General features: G+C 54.2%; 1 protein-coding gene across 1 annotated transcript; it reads left to right on the forward strand.

Moving 5' to 3' along the window:
* The first annotated feature begins 677 nt into the window (after positions 1-677).
* On the forward strand, positions 678-19,534 carry PITX3 (paired like homeodomain 3). Its single transcript, XM_052678140.1, has 4 exons — positions 678-939; positions 12,916-13,056; positions 16,609-16,814; positions 18,023-19,534. Exons 2-4 carry the CDS (start codon positions 12,948-12,950, stop codon positions 18,584-18,586), a joined length of 879 nt encoding a protein of 292 aa, XP_052534100.1. The 5' UTR covers positions 678-939; positions 12,916-12,947; the 3' UTR covers positions 18,587-19,534.
* The last annotated feature ends 1,198 nt before the right edge of the window (positions 19,535-20,732 follow it).

Here is a 20,732-nt window from a genome sequence, read left to right on the forward strand (position 1 = left end):
GCGTTTAGCAGGCTCCCTCGGTACATCTCGTAAGTCACCGGGTTAAAATCCACTCCTATTGTCACATTATTTCCTAATCTCTAAAACACGTCTGTGGAAGAGCTCCAGGCTGACCTTTGGCACCATAAGCCGGCACACGGGTCAGTACCGAAGCGACCCGAGGGAGGAAACCCGGCCGCAGAACCGCGCATCTCTCCCTCCATGCCCGGCGGCGGAGGCACTGCACCCCGCGGCGGGGCCTCCAAGGGGAAGCCGAAGAGCTGCAGGTGCAACGAGAGCTGGGACGGGGCGGGCGGTAACTAACGCGCAATCAGCATTCCCGACAGCTGCCGCCGCGCCGTGCGGGGCTGCGCGCCCACCAGTCGGCTGTGGGTCCGGACGCGGCGGACAGCCCCTCCGGGCCGCAGAGCAGTGGCCGCCGACAGCGCCGCGCCCGGACCCTCGCTCCCCTTCCGCGGTGCGGTCACGGCGGCGAAAGCCGTGCGGCGGGGCGGAGGCGCGGCCACCGCGGAGAAGGCGTGATCTAGCGCCCGCCTTCGCGAATAGGGGAGCCGGCGAGCGGCGGGATGCAGACGATCCGCGCGGAGATTGGTCGGTGTGGAAGCGGGGCGGGCTCGGGGCGGGCGGTGCTGGACGGGGCGGGCGGCGGCGGGCGCGCAGCTGGAATGGGGCGGGCGGGAGCGGGGCGCCCGGTGCAGCTGGCGGGGGGCGCCGGCCGCCGCCATAAAGTGAATGGGCCGGGTGAATGGGCGGCAGTCGGCCGGCGCCCTCCGCCCTCCCCGTGAGCCGCAGGCCGGTAGCGAGGCGCAGCGTGCCAGGGAGTCGCGGGGATTTACTTTCTGACAGCTGCGGAGCGGCCCGGGTAGCGGGGCAGGGGCAGCGGCGTCACCCCGTTCGCAGGATTAAGGCCGCCGAGCCGAGCCCGCATCTGGAGCTGCTGTAAGTGCCACTCCGTCAGACACCTCCCGGGAACGGGGTGGTCCGCCGCTCTTCCCGGGGCGCCCTCGGTGCCCGCCCGGCTGCGTCCAGAGCTGGCGCGGGGCGGGAGCATCCTCGGGGCGTTCCGCTCGGGACCGCAGCGCCGTGCCTGGGGCGGGAGCCGGGGGACAGCGGGAGGAGCGGGGCCCGACCCCTGCCCTACTCGGGGCCGCGGTGCTGCAGGTCCTGCAGTCCCGTTGGGCTGCTCGGGCCCCTCCCGGCAAGCGCTCCCGGAGCCCCTGGCAGTTGCTAAACTTAGGCATTTTCCACTGGGGCGAGCGGGGCCGGAGCTGTTTAAATTAGTCGGGGTTCGCTGTAAATAACGGCGCTGCGGGCTGCGGCTCAGCTGTCTGCAGGGTCCGGGGCAGCAGGACGCGGGGAGACAGCGCCTGGGAAAAGCGCAGCAGCACGACGGCGTTCGGACAGTTGGATAAATGATATTTATGTAACGGGCTGGCGCCTGTTTACAGCAGAGCCGACCTCCCTGCAGCTCCGGGGTGAGGGCGAGCCGGCCCGTGACTGCGGGTACCCGCCGAGAGTAGCGGAGCCGGCCGGGTTGAGGGGGAAGGAGCGAGGGAAGCGTCGACCCTCGGCGGCGGCTCCGTAGGCAGCTGCGAGGGAAGGAATGGAACTGGGCAGCGCTGGGAGGCTCGGAGCAGAGCTGCTGTCGGGCTCCGGGTTCTGGCACGGGCTCCGGCGATGAGCGCGGCCCGGGGAAGCCGTTACCGCCGGCGGCAGAGAGCGGAGCGGCGCCCGACGGAGCGCGGCTGCTCTGCCCTCAACGAGAGCGAGCCCGGGGCGGGGGCTCCGTCTCTTTGCTCGCAGCGGGCTACGAGGCGGCTCGGCCCCGGCTGGCGGCGGCTCTGGGAGCGGCCCCGCGCTGCAGCTGCCGGAGCGGGCTCGGGGGGGTGGCGGGGCCAGGCCCGGTGCTGCCGAGCGGGGCACACCTGTCGGCCCCGCGCCCCCGCCGCGGGACAGCTGAGCGGGACGGGACGGGCGGCCCCCCCGGCAGCGCTGCTGGGCTCGGTGCCGCGGCCCCGGCTCACTGCCGCCCGGCGGGCTGCGGGGGGAACTGGTATGAGCTGGTGGTGAGGGAAGCAAAGAGGGCAACCCGGCGCTCCCCTGCCGCTCTCTGCACCCGGCCTGCGGGATGCGGTGTGAAATGGCTTCGTCCTCGCTGCGGCTTAGGGAGATGCTAAAAGCAGCAGCTCGGGAAGGTGTCTCTCAAGAGCGTCACCCTTGATCGTGTCCTGCCGCACCATTGGCGATGGCAGCGAGGTCTTTCACGAGCCCCCTGCTCCCTTGGAGGGACGGACGTTTGTGTAAGCTGCCTTCCTGTGGGGACAAAGAGCTGCTGCTGACTCCGGAGGGACTGGTGGGGCATGGAGCTGCTGCCGGACCTCACTGATAGTTGCAGAAACGGGGCAGGAGGCGGTTTTCGTTACCAGATGGTCGCACTGTGCCGGGTATCAGGCGTTGTGTGAGGGCTCAGAGCAGGGGCAGTGTTTTCGCTCTGCTGCCAGCATTGCACGAGGGCCAGTCTTCGTGAAACACAGCTATATCCTGGTAACTGAAATGTGTACTGTCCCGGGCGCTGCTTTGACAACTTGCAGCTCTGCGTTGGCAGAGAAATGTCTGCAAGCCTCACTTAATATCTGTTGCCTTTCTGAAAGGGCTTAATTCTGGCAAATAATAGATGTGAAAACTATGCAACAAATTTGCTTGTGCACCTTATAGGAAGGTCAGCAAAAAAGCAATATCTTTTCTGTCTGTCAGATGCTACCAAAACCATGAGATTAAGAGGTAAGTCTAACTTTGGAGACTGCCAAAAAGAAAAAAAAAAAAAAAAAAAGAAAGAAAGAAAAAAAAAAAAACAAAAAACAACAAACCAGAAACCCGATCAGGGAGAGCTCACCGAAAGTAGGTTGAGATGTGCTGGGGACATGAGCTCTGTCTCGTGACCTGGCACATGTGCCCCAGCTCTGGGGACAGAGGAGGTCCTGGGCTGGGAATTAAGTCCCTGAAGGGATGGCTGGTGGCCTTGCGCCATGTGTCCTACAATGGGGCAAGACCACGGAACCGGGAGCAGGAGCTGTGGCGCTGCTGGCTGCCTGAACACAGGAGGCTGTGGTTTGCTTAGGGCCTGGCCGTTGGGAGAAGGTCCCCCCACTTGCTGTGCAGTGCTGGGGTGCAAAGGCATTGAACTGTGCCAGCTCCGGAACCTGGCTTTGGGCTGGGGCACAGTGCTGGGCCTTCCATCTGCGCTGCCTGGCACCACAGCTGGGGCTGGGGAAAATCCTCCGGCAGCGCAGAGCTGGGATGCAGGCAGCAGGAGAGAGAGGATTTGTGTGGCTGCACTGTGCCTGCTGTCCTCCCTTTGTGTGCCGGCACCCCTGCCCTCTGCCTGGCTCACCTCTGAATATTAATGCCTCTGGCAGATTGGATAATAATGTGACTGGGAATTGAATGAAGCTGGTTATTAGCTCCTGGCTTGCATGGGACATTTAAGGCAGCCCTGAGGCTGCTGATGGAGGTGCAGTGGGTCAGGTTGTGCTGCAGCAGGGGCTGGCTCTGCACCGATTGAGATTGGCAGTGCCACCAACTCCTGTGGTCTTTGTGGACAGTCCCAAGTGTGCTAGGAAAAGGGGACGTGGCCCGGTGTCATAGAGGAGAAACCGAGCTCTGGCAGTGCTGAGCACCCTGCAGCCCTGAGCCAGCAACACCACCTCGCTACGATGCTCTGCACTATCTCCCAAAGCACGACTCCACCAGAAAATAGGCACTTACACCCTTTTTATCCATGCACAAGAGCAGGGGAACCAGAGTTAAAGGGCGGGAGCTGCTATTGATTTTGTACATCTGATTCTTCAACCTTTCAAGGTATTCAGAAAGGTGTTGAGGTGCTACAGCTACTTGTGACTTCAGCTGGAGCAGAACTGCATTTGTCCAATTAACCCTTCAGAAATTACCATCCGAGCTTCTGTGAATGAGCCACCTGTTTGCAAACCCCGTCCAACAACTTCCACCATCCCAGAAGCCAACAGCCTCTGACTTGTTAGTGTCCCCAGGACGGAGCATGTGCTCGGCTGTTTCTCACAGCCCTCCTCCTGCAGCCCCCTTTCTTTAAATGCCATAATTTGCTGCTAGCAGAACCTCGGGGAAGGTTGGGCTGGAGGGCTCAGCTCCAGCAGCACTGCCTGCAGACAGCACAAAGAGGAACCAAAAGCACCACCATCAGGGCTGGGAACCCTCAGCCTCTTCTCCCGGTACCAATTCTGTGAGGCCAATTTTTGGGAGATGCCGACAATAATCATACAAAGAGATGCATGAGAGTTCAGCCATAAATCATGCTGACCTGTCTGTGTGTGGACGTTTTTATTTACTTGCCTTTCTGAAAAACAAATAAACAGAAAATGCCTCCCAAATAAACCAGCTCCCCACTTGGATTTGAACGCACTTTAAAAGAAATCCCTTTTGTTTTAGCCATTTTTTATTTCCTGTTTGTTTCTGAGCTTAGACTTGACAATGAAAACCACATGAAATTCCCTTTTTGTTCCATCAGTTTTATTTTTGGTGCCACAATATCCAAAACTTCCAGTTCTGCAGGATTTTTTTTTATTTTATTATTATTGGTGGATGCACATTTATTGCAAGGTTATTTTTTTTAAAGCAAATGCATTATTATTATTATTTTTTTTTCCCCGTAAAATGAAAGTCAAGCAGTCTTGAGGACGAGGTGTACCAGGGTGTTTAAAGAATACTCGTGGATGTGAGTGATATTCGTTGAGCTGTAAGCGCCGTGCTGGTGCAGCTCCATAGCTAACCGGGGAGCAATCCCACAGGCGAGGTACGGAGCAGTGCACGACCGTGCGTCCCGTTAGAAGCGTTTCACAGCTTCGTTCTGGCAGCGGGCGCCGGAGCTCAGCTATGGCGGGGCTGTGGCTGTGCGGTGCTCAGCGCGTTACCCGATGCGGGCTGCCGGCGGATCTCGAGGTGCCGAGGTGTCCCTGCAGCGGGGGGCTACGACCCTAGCCGCTCGCAGAGCGCCCGCCTCCCCCTGCCTCGGCCCTTTGCTCTGCACTGCTTTGATGGGATTGCCCGCGGGCTGGGCTGAATGAGTAATGACGGATCTGCAGCTTTCTTCCTTACCCACCCAAATGCCTACCTCCCAGGGCTCTGTGTGGGATGCGGCATGGAACAGATGGAAAAAACTAAGGATTAAGAAAAAAGCTAACGAACAAAAAACACAGTCTTTGCACACGGTCCCCAGGCAGCGCAGTGCATCTCAGGACCCTGACATTCAGAGCCGAGTTTCGCTGCTTCCCTCGTCTTTGTGCCCACAGATTCACGGACACATAGCAGTTTGCTGTGGAGCCCTAAGCCCGATCCTGCTTGCACAAGGCTGCGGGGCTGGGGCCGGCCGTGTTTACAGTGGGGAGAGCTGATTATCCTCTCGATGTCTGGGTAAACAGCTGACCTTCAGGGCATGGTGCAAGGGCCATAAAGGTGTGTGTGTGTGGGGGGGGGGGAGTTGGAGAGCGGTGGCAGTGGGAGCTCCAGCAGCTGCCAAGTGCCTTCCCAAACAGGGCTAGCAGCTCTGCACATCCTTTCTGTGCTTCCTCAGGATGCTGCACCCTGAGCTCCCCCCTTGCTGCATTCAGACAACAGTGGAGCCAGGCAATGGGACGTGCATCCCTTGCAGCCATTCAGGCTCTGCCACCACTCCACCGCCAGCCCCAGCTCTGCACAGCTGTCCTACAGCAGCAGTCCAGCTGTGGCACCCAAGAAAGATTCTCTCTAGCTGCTGTTTTAGGCAAGTTCTGTTTATGGCCGAGTCAAACTTCTGCAGGCAGGATTTATGGCAGAAGCACTGACTGACGGCTTCACAGAGCACCAAGGTCGGAGCCGCATGCAGGGTGCGACGTGCTGGCAGCATGGCCGGGCCTCCCGACCTTCAGCCCGCCTGATTAGGGGCTTTCTTCAGCTTGTTTACTAATTGTGAGAGCTACTGACATCCTCAGTAGCGGCTGAGTCATCTGTTGCCCTCCATCTGCATACAAAGCTCTGAGGCAGCCAGAACCGCATCGCTCTGGCTGTCTCCCGGCCCACCCTCCCCTGATGGGCCAACTTTACAGCCGCACAGATACCAAAAGGCACTGAACCACCTCCCTTTAATTGCCGCAGCAATTACACCTGCACACACGCTGAGCAGCGAGCATGTAGGCACGCTGCTGCCAGGCTTGGTCGCCACAGCTGCTCTGCTCCTGCACACGTGGGCAAAAGTGCCATGTGCACAGGGACCTGTGAGCAGAGCCCCCTCCCTGCTCTGTGTCGGCTGCAAGATGCTCACTGCCAAATTTCTCCCCTAAATCAGCCTCTTTCTGCCCTGACTGGAGCAATTCATTTCTCTGCACCCTTTGAGTGCGCGCAGCTCCCAGCACTCCTGTGCTCCAAAGCTTGAAGTTGCCAGCAACTTTGTGCAACTGTGATTTGTTATGGCAAAACGGAGCCTCCGTTGGTTTGTTTTGTTCCAGATGCCTAACAAACAAATGGAGCTGTAACAAAAGTGCAGCTTTATTAATGTAACTACAGAGCCTGTCAGAGGGACAAGCACAGCCCTGACTGATGGAGTCAAGGTGCTGCACCCAGGAAGGCAGCTGGACACAGCCCTGTGCTGCAGCTCCTGCAAGAGTGCGAGGAGTGCAGAAAAACCAACTTTGTAGGGAAGCAGGCAGGCAGTTTCCCCCTGCACTGTGACTGGTATCTCCTGCCCTTGGGTGCCATTTCAGAGCCACAGAGGTAGACTAAGGCAGCTCTGCTAGGGTGCCTGGCCATACTGCTTTGGCACGAGCTGAGCAAAGGCACTGCCTGGTTCCCAGGACACCCCCCCAGTGCTGCCATGTCACACACAGACCTGATGGAGTGGGAGCACCAGGGAGAACTATTCCACCACATGGCTCACTATTAATCCATGGTGCAGCCAAGCAGGACATATCCTTCATGGGCATTTTTTTTTTTTCTTTCTTTCTTTCTTTTCCTGCAGATGTGGGTACAGAGCTGTCACTCCTTGGGATGCTCCTACTGTGACAGTCCTGCATGAGACCAATGCATTATTAACCCTCTTCCACCCAGAACAACCAGAGAACGACTGTTCTCTGCTGCAGCTAGAGGCTCACGCTCACCTTATGGGCTGACCCCAGCCCCACAGGGCACGTCAGGCAGTGTCCAGCAAGGCTGTACGTTTCCCTAGCACCTCTTATCTGATGATCTGGAAGCACTTAAAGGAATTTCACTTCGTTGCCTCTCCCAGTTCAAACAGGCTTTTTAACATCATTTCTGCAACAAGGAATAGCATCCCAAACAGTATTACCTATATCACACACCGAGTTGTGCGTCTCCCCATCTTCTCCCTGCCTGGTCTGAGTTATCAGAAACTTCTCCAGTAATGAAGAGAGAGAATGGGTACGAAGCAGCAGCCCTCACAGCCAGCCCACATGGGACACATGACAGCGTAGCATGCACTGCTCACAATGCTCTTGCAGCTCAAATAACAAGCTCCAAGGAATGAGGCACTGAGAACCTCGGGGGCACCTGGCAAATCCTGCTGATGAAATAGAGAGAAAAAATATTTCAGGCTTCAAAGAAGTACACGCTGCTATGAAAATGCCCCACACCAAAGCTCAGGGACTAGCACCACACTGCAAGGAACAAATAGAGAAATTATAAGCAGTGACTCAGCACTCACCAGCAGTCAGTGATCCATCAGTGAGCTCTGTGCACCTGGAAGCACTCCTCAGGCAGCCCAGGAGGCAGGCATGCTGCTCCCCTGTCCATAATGGGGCTGCACACTGGGCAACCGTTTTGCTTCTGCTGTTTATCTTCCAGTGATAAACAGTCTTGCCTGGTTCCTGCTGCAATTCCATTAAGATTAGAGATGTAAAGTTACACTGTGAGGTTTAGCAGCAGATGACCCCGGTCTCCCTGTGGTCTCAAGAAAGAGAAGATTTACTCTTGTCTCACATTCCATCCTTGCTCTCTAGCTGCAGGAAGGAGCCCTCAAAGGCAGCACATCAGCTCTCAGTTCAGTGCATGATTCCTGTGCCAGGTGCTCTCTGGCACCGGAGACCCTGACCTGCAACACTAGCATAGCACTGTCCCTGCATGAGCACATGGGTTGGGAAAGGACAGGGCAGCCCCAGCATCTTTCCATCTGGTATGGAACAGACGCAGGGGCTGCCCCACTGCAGTTCAGCCTTCCTGGACCCAAGTACGGACAGGCAGTTCAATTTCCTGACAATGTGTGTAAATAACCAAGAGGCAGAGGGGGATGCTGACAGCCCAGGCACTAGGCTCTTGCCGAAGCACTGCACCCACACAAACAGCCTCTCCTGCAGGCAGACCTACTGGGGCCTTGGCTCTGCAAGCACATGTGGGGACGTGGGTGAAGCACTCCTGCCAGACCCCGGGCCTCCCTCTTGGGTGGACAGCACCCAAGGCACCACTGTAATTAGCCTCAGTTAGCTTGCAGTCAGCCTAGATGGTTCCTTTCCACTCCTCCTCAAAAAAAAAACAAACAAAAAAACACCCCACAAACAAAAAAACACAGGTGAAGGAGTCTCTGCTCCTGGACGATGGAGCCATTTGTTACTGAGATCCAGGAGAGGAGGCAACAAAGACCCCATTTGGTCCTTCAGGCTAAATGAATATGCCAGCATCACTGCCCCTTGTGCCCGCTGCTGCTGCTTCCCTCCAGCAGAGAGGATGCATGGGCTGGCAGCTCAAAGGAAATGCCTACTCGGTGTGAACTGGGAACCTGTATAGCAGGAGCAAGGAAGTGCAGAAATGGAAGGAGCCACAGTGCAGGCTGGAGTCATGGGTTATTTTACAAAACTGAAATCTCTGAGCAAGTCTGGCTCCATGGAACACGTGCAAAAGGCACCCCTAACAGAATGGTTCATAAAGTGAGAAAGATGAAGGCACAGATGGAGTCAGTAAATCCAATGCTATCGAAAAACACTTCTGAGGCGCCGATTCCAGCAGCTCCCTGAGAGCAGACATGGGTGGACGACCCGATGGATAAGCAATTGGTTGAAAGGCCGCAGACAGAGGGTGGTGGTCAATGGCTCTATGTCCAGGTGGAGGCCGGTAACAAGTGGTGTCCCCCAAGGGTCTGTCTTGGGACCGGTGCTCTTTAACATCTTTATTAATGACATCGATGAGGGAATTGAGTGCACCCTCAGCAAGTTTGCTGACGACACCAAGCTGAGTGGTGCGGTTGATACGGCGGAAGGAAGGGATGCCATTCAGAGGGACCTCGACAGGCTTGAGGGCTGGGCTCGGGTGAACCTAATGAGGTTCAACATGGCAAAGTGCAAGGTTTTGCATTTGGGCCGGAAGAACCCCAGGCACCCGTACAGGCTGGGAGGAGTGGTCCTTGAGAGCAGCTCGGCAGAGAAGGACCTCGGGGTCCTGATGGATGAGAGACTGAACATGAGCCAGCAGTGCACTCTGGCAGCTCGAAAGGCAAATGGGATCCTGGGCTCCATCAGGAGAGGGGTGGTCAGCAGGGAGAGGGAGGTGATTGTCCCTCTCTACTCGGCTCTTGTGAGGCCCCACCTGGAGTACTGTGTCCAGGTGTGGAGCCCTCAGTACAAGAAAGACATAGAGATCTTGGAAAGGGTCCAGAGGAGGGCGACTAAGATGATCAGGGGGCTGGAGCACCTCCCCTATGAGGACAGGCTGAGGGAGTTGGGCTTGTTCAGCCTGGAGAAGAGAAGGCTGCGGGGTGACCTCATTGCAGCCTATCAATACCTGAAGGGAACCTACACCCAGGAGGGGAGTAAACTCTTCAGAAGGGCTGACAACAGCAGGACTAGGGGAAATGGATCCAAGTTGAAGGAGGAAAGATTTAGGTTGGATGTTAGGGGGAAGTTCTTCACAAGGAGAGTAGTTAGGCCCTGGAACAGGCTGCCCAGGGAGGTTGTGGATGCCCCGTCCTTGGACGTGTTCAAGGCCAGGTTGGACGGGGTCCTGGGCAACCTGATCTGAATGTGTACGTTTGGTGGCCCTGCTAGGCAGGGGGGTTGGAACTACATGATCCTTGAGGTCCCTTCCAACCCGGGTGATTCTGTGATTCTGTAATTTGGTAGAAGTGCCAGAAAGGTTTAGGATCAACTTTCTTAATGTCTCTGCCTATAGAGGGATCTATCCAGTATGGAAAGAAAGCTCCTTTAATTAAATCCAACAGAGCTGTATACTCTGGGGTAATACCTATAGCCTTTATGCTGGCAGAGGTGCTGGCCCTGGTGAGCATGGGTGTGGGGCTCTGCCCACAGCAACCCTCCATGGCCACACTGAGCAGATCCTTGTCCCTTCCGTTTGCTGTACCCATATCAAGATGAGAGGGCCCTGCTTGGTGCTACCACATTGAGTGCATGCAGCGGGTATGCAATCACACACATTCCCTCTCTGAAGCTCTCCTAGTTTTAAGCTCAGTTCAAAGAGCAAACTTGCTCTTAAGTCAGAAGCACTAGTTTCAACCTGAGCGTAGGCCATCTTTAGAGCCAGTGTTAACCTGATTCCACAGCACATCCATGCAGCAGGCCACATTGTGCCTAGTCCTAAATACTGGGGCTGGCTTACCCCAAGCCTGGTGTCTCATGTTGTCATTTACACTTCCATACAACCAGCTGTGAGATGCTCCTCTCCTGGCTTCATAGCTCCAGTTTGCACAGATGAAACCTGTGCAAGACAAGCACAACACTTCAGGCACGCAGGACACTGCACGGAGGATTCTGTCCTGCACATAAAGCAAGGCAAAAGGCTGAATTCCTCCTTAAATCTGGTCCAGTGCGGAGTCAAGCCCTCAAAAAGAGGAAATTGTGCTTGACAGATGCAATCATATGCAAATGGCTGTAGAAGAGGGGAAATTATCATCTACAAACATTGGGCAGAAATTCCATCTGCCGCCGCCTCAAGAAGGGCTCTTAATAAATTCTGAGACAGCAAAGTGACACACATCTTAATCAAGACTTAATCCAGGGAATTAATTCACTGTGCGTTTCTGCATAATTCCAAGAGCAATGCTAAAAGCCATGGCAATATCAGCAGCAGATGGACTCCCCCTACTCTCTGCAAAGGTATTAAAGAAAACACAGCCCCATCACATCACATCACGCTGTGTGCGTAGGGCAGAAAGCAACAGGGCTGTGGGTACATGGTCTGCAACCAGCAAAGGTCACCAAAGGCTAGGGAAAGTGGTGAGCACGGAGCTGCTGCTCCACAACCCAGGCCAAAACGCTTGCAGGAGGCAGAGCTCTGGAAAAACTGGCACTGGGTTCTTCAGAGATGCTGCTCTCAGGGTGTGTCAGAGCCAGCACTGAGGTTTGGGAGTGGTGGGATGGGAGAGCTCCAGGGAGCAGGGGGGAAAGCACCGAGGCTCTCACTTGCAGCAGACACCAGCAGGGTGAAGCACCAGCTTCCAGCCTCATCACAGCCTGGGAGAACTTCACAGGTACGATCTGGCCTTGCTGAGGTCCCAGCAGCAGCCCTGCTCAGAATGACAGGAGACTTTAGACAGCTCTGAAAATACATTCTTAGTCACTGTCATCCAGCTCCAAAGGAGGTGCGACAGCTCTGTTATTAATCTCTTGTTTACATGTTTAAGCGCTCGCACAGCCCAGCTGAAATGCGACCTTCGCTCAGTTTGGTGCTGGCACGCGTGGACTCGAGGGGCCGTGCAGCCCTCCACCAGCCATTCGGTCTCCACCACTGCCCATGTCCTTGTTTGAGAATCCCAAGTGCCCGGTCCCAGCAGAACGCACCTGCAGCCATGCTGTATCAACAGCTGTGACACGTCAGCAGGAGCTGCTGCAGGGCCAGGGACTGGAGGGGTGTTGGAAAATGCAGGCACTGCACCCAGCTGCTCTTCTCCAGGCCTTCAGAAGCCATCAAACCAGCACATTAACCAGACCATAGTGCCACACGCAGCAGCATCATGAGCTGGACTTCAGGGCCTACAGGGCCAGCTCACTTGCCCAGGTGGCAGGGCTGGACTGCTAGCACCTAACACTTCCCACCTGCCTCTGTGAGCCCCCAGTGCTGTACCACAGAGAGCAGCACAGGATAGGATAACTGACCCGGGGACAAAGAATGATGAAAAAGGGCAGTCAAGAAGCCACAGCAGTGGGAGCTGGGGGCAGCTCCCAACTGGGATGCTGTCAGGTCAGCTCGTGAGCACAGATAGCACTGGGGAGCCCTTGGCTGAGAGGTGCCAGTGCTTGTCCCCAGGCACCCAAGGGCATGTAATGCGACTCCCGTGTTAACTCAGGCTCCAGAGGTCCTCGTTTACCCAAAAGTATTCCACTTGCAGTGACAGAGCTCGTGGCAGCCTCTGCGCAGTTTTGCATGCCTTCCTCCTGGTGCCACACAGTTTTCTGCATGTGCACATCTGACCATTTGTGCCCAGGGTATCAGGAGAGCCTCAGGGCCCTGGGCACTGCCTGTGTCTGAGCAACTTGCTGGGAGGTGAAGGAAGGCCTGAGGAAGCTGCAGAGGGAGGCTGTGAGAGCGGGATGTCTGGGGTAGGTGCTAATAGCCCTTGGCTGGTCCAGGACCACTTCCTCAGATCTCCGTTACACAGCATGCTCCGGCGTTGCTATTTTGGTCTGAATGTCACCTATAAATTGGAGGCTCTTTCTCTGAAGGCTGCAAATAGAAGTGTTACTAGATCATCTTTGATTTATAGAGGAGCTCAGCAGAAAACCTGGCATCTCCATTTTCCAGCCAGGAAACCCAGAAGGAGTCCAAGGATCACACGGGGATCCTCGGCTTTCCCTAGGCCTCTCCTTAGAGGCTGGCCAGTCCCTTTTCACGTGGACAAGAAGAGGTCATGAGCACAGACTCCAACTCCCTAACCACCCTGTGCCTCTTTTTCAGGTTCCTCCTTTGCCACCTCCTATTCCTGCCCCATGGATTTCAACCTGCTGGCAGATGCAGAGGCTCGCAGCCCAGCCCTGTCCCTCTCGGATTCTGGTACCCCCCAGCATGAGCACAGCTGCAAGGGGCAGGACCACAGTGGTGAGTGCAAGGTCCCATGCTCCTGGTGGGCAGCATCCAAGGTGCAGGGCAGAAAGAGAGCAGGGGGAGATGTGGGACAAGCATTGCTGTGCACCTGCTCAGATGGAAACTTTCCATACTTTGGGTTAGCTCCAGGCTGAACTTCTCAGGTGCAGCCAAAGGGAGACAATGCAAAGCTCCCTGTGCAATGGGAGCCGAGGGCTGGGGACAGCCTGCTGCTCCCTGTGTAAAGCCTCTGGGCTCACCCGCTTGCAGAAGCTAATCAGTGTAATGATGCAGATTAAAATTCCCTGGAGCGAGCACCACGAAGGGTGCTGCACCAGAATAACTATTGGTCAGAGAACCCAGCCACTGAATTCCCTACTGCACACGTACCTTAGTTGGGCACATCCCCAAGCTTGGCGGCTCCTCATCAGCTGCTGGGACACACAGCGCATCTCCATCCAAGTGGCTTCCCAGTCGAGCCCTGCTCCCCACACAAAACTGCCAACTAGGGAGCAGACTTTTTTTCCATTAGGCGTGAACTGCTAATTTCAGCTATGACTGCAGGAGTTTCATTGAGTGGGTGAATGTGCACGGGATGTATTTCATAGCCTATTTTAGGTCAACAATAAATGCCAGGTGCCTGACTACGTCACTCCTCACTGTATTAAACAGGCTGGAAATAAAGCATCTGAGGGAGGCAGCTACATGCTGGCATTACCTATACACAGGAGCTGCTGCCTCCTGCACTCTCACCAGGCAGCCTTACTTACCCTGGGCTCTGCTTCTTTCATCTGCAGAGCAAGGAATGCTGAGGAATGGGGTAGAAACCCGGTCTGTCTTAGCTCTCCAAAGTCCTCCTCATCCTCTGATGGTGCTGAGTGTTTGCAACAGCCCCTCCTATTGGATCTCATCAGGCAGGAGAGCAAGGAGAGATGTATTCCACAGCCAGCTCCTCAGTAGGGACCCAGGGCAGCCCACAGGGACCTTCCTTCTCACAGGGTCCCCACCACAGCACACCCACGCTCTGCTCTCTTTACAGTACACTTTCCCCTACCTGGAGAAGCAGCAGAAACAAAGACAACAATGAGCAATGTTGAGGAAGAGCCGAAGGCAGCAAGTGCAGAACCAGAAGGGATACCAAGAGAGAGGCATAGTTTCAGAGGTTTTTCCAGACTCAGAGGCAGTTTTACTACAGCTGCCTGGGCTTCCTTGACAAGATTTAGAGAAAGCCCAGACCTAGGGGGCAAGGAGGAGATGAATATAAGGTGCTTGCTTAGCTCTTCCACGAAGATACAGCTCATTAGCCAGTGGTTTTACTGTTGTTGTTCGCTTTGGGTATAATTTCTCCTTGTGGGAAGAGGGGCAGCTCTCTGCAGGAACTCCTGTTTTGGGCACAGCTCCTGTTTGGTAGCAGCCTCTTTGGAAACTCACGGATAAGGGCTCCTGGGGGAACACACTCCATGCATGCATCAGGCTTTTAATTAACCCAGACTTAGCGGATGAGCAAACAAACCAAATGTTGTCCCTTCATCTGTGCCGAGCTATTCCCAATAACTAACTCAAACATGGTGCCATCACTGCCTTATGTGTTTTGGAGATGAGCAATGAAGGAGTCTTCCTCTTCCAACTCTGGCTTAGAGCGTTGAGCTAGAGAAATCAGACCTATCCCTTTGGCAATAATTCCTATTCAAAATAAAACTAAAATACCAAGAGCTTCCAGCAGTCCTGCTGGAAGGTACTCCCATATGAGGATGCTCATGGTAGTGAGTAGAGCACCATGAGACTATAGCCAGCCCCTACAGATCCACTTTTCAGTTCTATGCCTTCTTCTATTTCAAGAGCGTGCTTTGAAATTCCTCATTCTGATCCAGCCTAGCTGGAAAGCCTGCTGCACACTGGCAATAGGAACAGGAGATCATGCCTTCCCAGCCAGCTTGCATTACAATGTACCTGGAGTTCCTGTATATCCAACACAAGCGTTAAGCCTGCTACAGACCTGCAGGCAAAGACTGGGGAGCATACAAGAACTCCGCATTGCTTCAGTGTTTGCAACATGTGTCCAACATGTGCTTTACCCCACAAGGGGTGGTGCCTCACTGACACATGCACCGTGGGAGCCCTGCAGCTCCCTCAGAGGAAGGCAGGCACAGGGAAGCAGGGCTTTTGCAGAAGACACAGGAGAGGTTTCTGAGCTAACAGACTGAGTGATCAGCTGCTTTTCAGACTCCCTCTTAGGGCTCCCCTCTTTCATTTGGTTTCTTTGGAACTTATTTTTGAAAGGCACATGCATTGTAGCTGATGATCCCTTTCTTCTCACCTGGGTGTATTCCAGGCTCCTGTTTCCTTGCCCTTCTGCATTTTCAGAGGTTGTACAGGATAACTTCCATGTTAGGATTTTTTTTCTGGACTTTAAAGCCTTTTAAGCCAGCTTCCACTTAGAAAACCACAACCAAACAAAAAGTCCTTTTCATCTAAAACAAGCAGAGCAGTGCCAGGATTTTTAAAAAGATTCTTCTCCCGAACACAATAGTTCTGCCATTGTTCACAATAATCTCAATTTGATTTTGCTGATATTTCCAACTGGAAAAAGAGCACCTCCCCTCCCTGCTGAAAACCAAATTCTCAGTTGGAAGTATCTCACCCTGTTTCTTGTTCAGAATAAAGTAGTGGCAAACATTAGTAGCGATTCATTTTCCCTGGAAGAATTCTCTTCTATGGCAACTTCTCTTGGCTCCTGGTAGAACTTTTTCTAAGACATCAGCTGCTGTTTTCCTCCACTCACTGTCCTTCATTCACTGCCGAGAGGCTCAGCTGTGACATCTGAACACAGAGAACATTTGCTTGCAGGGAGCGGGCTGTGGCACAGGGAGGCACTTGGCGTGGCCGAGCTGCTCACCTCCATCCCAGCTCAGCACAGGCAGGCACACTGAGTTCCACATTTGGCAATGGCGGAGGCTGAGCTGCACTTTGAGGATGCACATCCACACAAACACCAATAGTTTCTGGACATTCACCAGAGGAGCAGCAAAAGAAAGACTCAGTCGCTTGGATGGGGAACTCCAAGTGGGAAGACCAGGGGTGAGAAGACAGCAGATGCTGGAATAATTTAAGGGAGGCTTTTTCCTACTTTTTAAAATTAAGTGTTCCTAGGTAAGAAAATATCAGGATGGACAGGAGGAAAGGGGGAAAAAAAAGTCTGTTTTCCTTGGGTTTAGTTAATTTAAGAGCTTCAACTTGCCATCACTGGAAGTGTGCCTTTCCCCAAGCACTTCTCCCCAAAAGCGCTATTTGATCTTTAGTTGCATTATGAATGACAATTTCTTTTCGAATTTTTTCTAAAGGGACCCTTAGGCAGAAAGATTTCAGCACAGTAGGAAATAGCTGGCCTGGGAAAGTTCTGCCACCACCACCCATCCTCAGGGTGACAGAGGAAACCCAAGGGCTGCCTGGGTGGCTGTGCCCATCCAGGCAACAGTCATATGAGGGCAGGCTGTGAGGGGCTCCCCAAACACAGCCAAGCCCCCACATTAACTCAGGGGACCTCTCCCATCTTTGTTTTGCATACAGATACCGAGAAGTCCCAGCAGAACCAGACAGACGACTCCAACCCTGAGGACGGCTCACTCAAGAAGAAGCAGCGGAGGCAGAGGACTCACTTCACCAGCCAGCAGCTCCAGGAGCTGGAAGCCACGTTCCAGAGGAACCGCTATCCCGACATGAGCACCAGGGAGGAGATTGCGGTCTGGACCAACCTGACGGAGGCACGAGTGCGGGTATGCACACCCCTACGGGGCAGGAAACCAGCTGTCATGCAAGCCACCAAGTTGTCCCCAAATAAGGGGCACTGGAACATTTCCCCACCTTGAAAGAACCTCACAAATAACTCCAACCGAGGTCTGATATAGCCACATTCACTCACTGGCTACACCTTCCTCTCCAAGCACAAGATTGGGATACAGGGGTATCCAGAGCCCAGGCTCTGCCTCACTGAGCCTCCCCAGCCAGCTGTCCTGGCCCACCAGATCCCTTCCTGGTGGTGCCATCATCCCCAGCCTTACAAGAGGGCACCCTCTGGGGCTCCCCAACTGCTGTGCTGTCACAGGCATAGCATGGCAGGGCTCCAGCTGGAATGAGAGCTTCTCTCTGCTGCTAGAATTATGAGTTAGCAGCACCATGAATAGCCTTCCAGCAGCTTCCATGCTCTGGGAAGTTATATTGTTTGAGTCCCTCCAACACTAACAGATTTTCCTGTTAGAAGACAGAATTCTAGCGTTCCCTGAGCTGATATCAAAGCAAAAAAGGTTGTCTCCTCAACTAAGCAGGCTCCAGCTGCATCCCTGAACACTTTGCTCCCAACCCCCGCTCCTGAGCTGTGCACAGTTGGAAATACAGTCTCAGCTTTCCTTCCTTTCCCTCCCAAGAAGGGCATTTAAACACAGTAGGTCAGGCAACACACAGAAGGCAGGCAGCAACAGAAGCTGTCTGTTAGCCTCTATCAGGGCACAGACACAGGTTTCTGCCCTTTGGAGTAAGCTGGAACCAAAGCTGGGCCAGGCTCTTGGTCACTCCTTGATTTCCTCCACCAGTTAACGCCAATCGAACACAGTGCAGCTGCAGTGCCCAGAGTCCACAAGTCAAAGCTACAGCACAGACAAAAGAGGCTTCCTGAGGTAGTTCCTGAACATGCTGCTTGTACAGGACCAGCACTGTCTAGCATCAGCATCCACACAACAGTGTGGGCACCATCTTTAGATAGCCTGAAACACCTAGTGTTATTCTGTGCACTCTTCGCATCTTGCTTGGATTTTGATCAAGGTAGTGACTCCCCAGGAGATGATTCTGAAGCCCAGGCACCTCACTGCAACAAGGGATGCCTTGCCCAGCATCCCTAGGTACAGACCCAGCACTTCACCCACTCGTGCTGGGTAAAGATGCCAAGGGACAGCCCAGAGTGACTCTCCACCTGTCTCCTCTCCTACAGGTCTGGTTCAAAAACCGCAGGGCTAAGTGGAGGAAACGGGAGAGGAACCAGCAGGCCGAGCTCTGCAAGAACAGCTTTGGAGCCCAGTTCAACGGACTGATGCAGCCCTATGATGACATGTATTCTAGCTATTCCTACAACAACTGGGCCACCAAAGGGCTCACCACCAGCCCACTCTCGGCCAAGAGCTTCCCATTCTTCAACTCCATGAACGTCAGCCCCCTCTCCTCCCAGCCCATGTTCTCCCCACCCAGCTCCATCGCCTCGATGACCATGCCTTCGTCCATGGTCCCTTCTGCAGTGACTGGCGTCCCGGCCTCCAGCCTCAACAACCTGGGAAACATCAACAACCTGAACAGCCCAAGCCTCAACTCCGCCGTCTCATCCAGCACCTGTCCTTACGCCTCCACAGCCAGCCCCTACATGTACAGGGACACGTGCAACTCCAGCCTGGCAAGTCTGAGGCTGAAGGCCAAGCAGCACGCCAACTTCACTTACCCGGCGGTGCAGACGGCAGCTTCCAACCTGAGCCCTTGCCAATATGCCGTGGACAGGCCTGTATGAAGTGCTGCTCTCTGCTGACTGGGGACTTGACCTTAGCCTGACACAAGGAGACCTTTAGCCCTACAACAGCGTACATCCTGCAGAGTGAGAGTGAAAGTGAGAGAGAGTAAAAGAACATGAGAGAGCGAGAGCTCACAGCAGCAGGCAGATGGACCTCTACGAAGATTTGTCTAACTATCGTATGGTGAATTTTGACTGTCTTTCCCCTCCCAGTCTCCCTCCCTTCCTGGCCACCAAATACTTACCCTCCCCGTTGGTAAGGAAACCAAAACAGTCTGCTGGAAGCCCCATGGGGAAGCAGGAGCCCCAGCAGGCAGCATGCCTAGCTTGTGGGAAGCTGAGCTCAGCATATTTTGGCCTGGCCCATCTAAACCCCCTTCCCCAGCACAGCTGGGTGCCACCACAGTGGGCTACAGGGACGGGGTGACATGAGGCTGCTCTCCAGTGCTTGGCCAACCCCATCCTTCTCCCCCCACAAACACAAAGGTTGGTGCAGAATATCTCACCCATCTGCTTATTAGACAGCCAGTCATTGTCTTGGCTGATTGGCATCCTATGAGAGCACATCTATAGGCATGGCCTTCCAGATCTGAAGCCTTGAGGAACTGAGAGTCATAAGGATATAAGATATGTGCATGCATATATACCTATATATATACATACACATATATAGACCTATATGTTAAAATACACCATTTTGTACAGGAAGTAACCTGTGAAGTAGACCTTAAAAACAAAAACCCCATAAAGCAAGCATGTCCACCAAGATGGTGTGCTGCCTGCCATGCTTCACTGCTCCACTCATTTCCAGTCAGACAGGAATACCTTCACCAGTATACATCCAATGCATCCCCTTCTGCAACAATCAGCTCCCCCCTTGCACATCTCTATCCCTTCCTCAAATCCCATTTCAAAAAAAGGAAATAAAATAAAAGTTGGCACAGTCTCTCTAAGGCTCCTGCCTGCCTGGTTTTTGAGAGTATGACCCAGTGTCTGAAGATTCAAAAAGCAAGCACCAACATTGAGCCCAAGCCCGGGGTAGACGCAGGCTGAGCACTCTGTATTGAGATTTCCCCATCACGCTGTGTGGGCAAGTGCCTTCGAGTTCCTGCAGCACTCCTGGCTCCAAAAAACACCTCCAGTAGGGCTGCAGATACCTGCCCACCCCCCTGGCCCTGCGCTGTTTCTTTCAGGAAGGCTGTAAAACAGAGCTGCTCTCCTGGGAGGTGCATGCGCAGCAGGACCTGTAGGTTCTGCCAATGCAGAGGGACACAGTGGGGTTCCCCAAGAACTCAAGAAAGCTATGTAAGCAGCGGGTAGTGGGACGCCCCCACTCAGTGCAGTCACGTGGGGCACGTACTTCAGAGACAAGCATAAAGCTGATACGTCAGCAAGACAAACCACTCCACATGAATGGGACAGGCAAAACTGGGACAAACCAGGTTTCTGCAATGTTGCCAGCGCAAATAGAGGAAGCAAACTCTGTTAGAAGGGATCCTTGCTAAGAGACAAAGAGCATAGCCCTTTTTGTGCAGCACATAAACCACTTCATCTTTACCATAGCCTGCTGCACAGAGAGCAGCTGCTGCTGAAGGTATTGGTGAGCAGATGCTGAAAGCCATCACCGATCTCAGTCCAACAACGCTATAGCTAAATTACGCTTTGCTCTGAGCTAACCCAAATTGAGGAATCCCTCTACCAAAGCAGCTACTGCTGGAAGAACAACTCCACCTGCAATGTGCATGCAAAGACTGAGCATCGACATCTAAAGCACATAGCGCATCCAAAACAAGTCTGAACTCTTACCTTGCTGCTAGATGCCAGTGATGCTGAAGTTACTTCTGTCCCTCCACCCTGAAGCCTCCCCACCATGCATATGTACTGTGTTTCCACACTGACTCCTTTGCCTGCCCTGGCTCTCCTCCCAGAAGAAGGAGCATAAGTCCAGCCCCTCTCATTCTCTCTCCTCAGCTGACTCTGACCCCAGCTGTACCTAATCCCCACTGACAGCCACAGCTAGGTGCTGCCACAGCTCTCTCCAATGCCTCATCAAGGCACAGGGTCCTTCCCACAGCTGCCCCTTCCTGTACTTTCAGCACCCCCCTCACCACCACACTGACTTGAGTGCAGGTGGAAATATAGCACA

The sequence above is a fragment of the Tympanuchus pallidicinctus genome, unplaced genomic scaffold (assembly GCF_026119805.1).
Source record: "Tympanuchus pallidicinctus isolate F22 unplaced genomic scaffold, pur_lepc_1.0 scaffold16, whole genome shotgun sequence".
In the NCBI taxonomy this organism is placed as follows: Eukaryota; Metazoa; Chordata; class Aves; order Galliformes; family Phasianidae; genus Tympanuchus; species Tympanuchus pallidicinctus.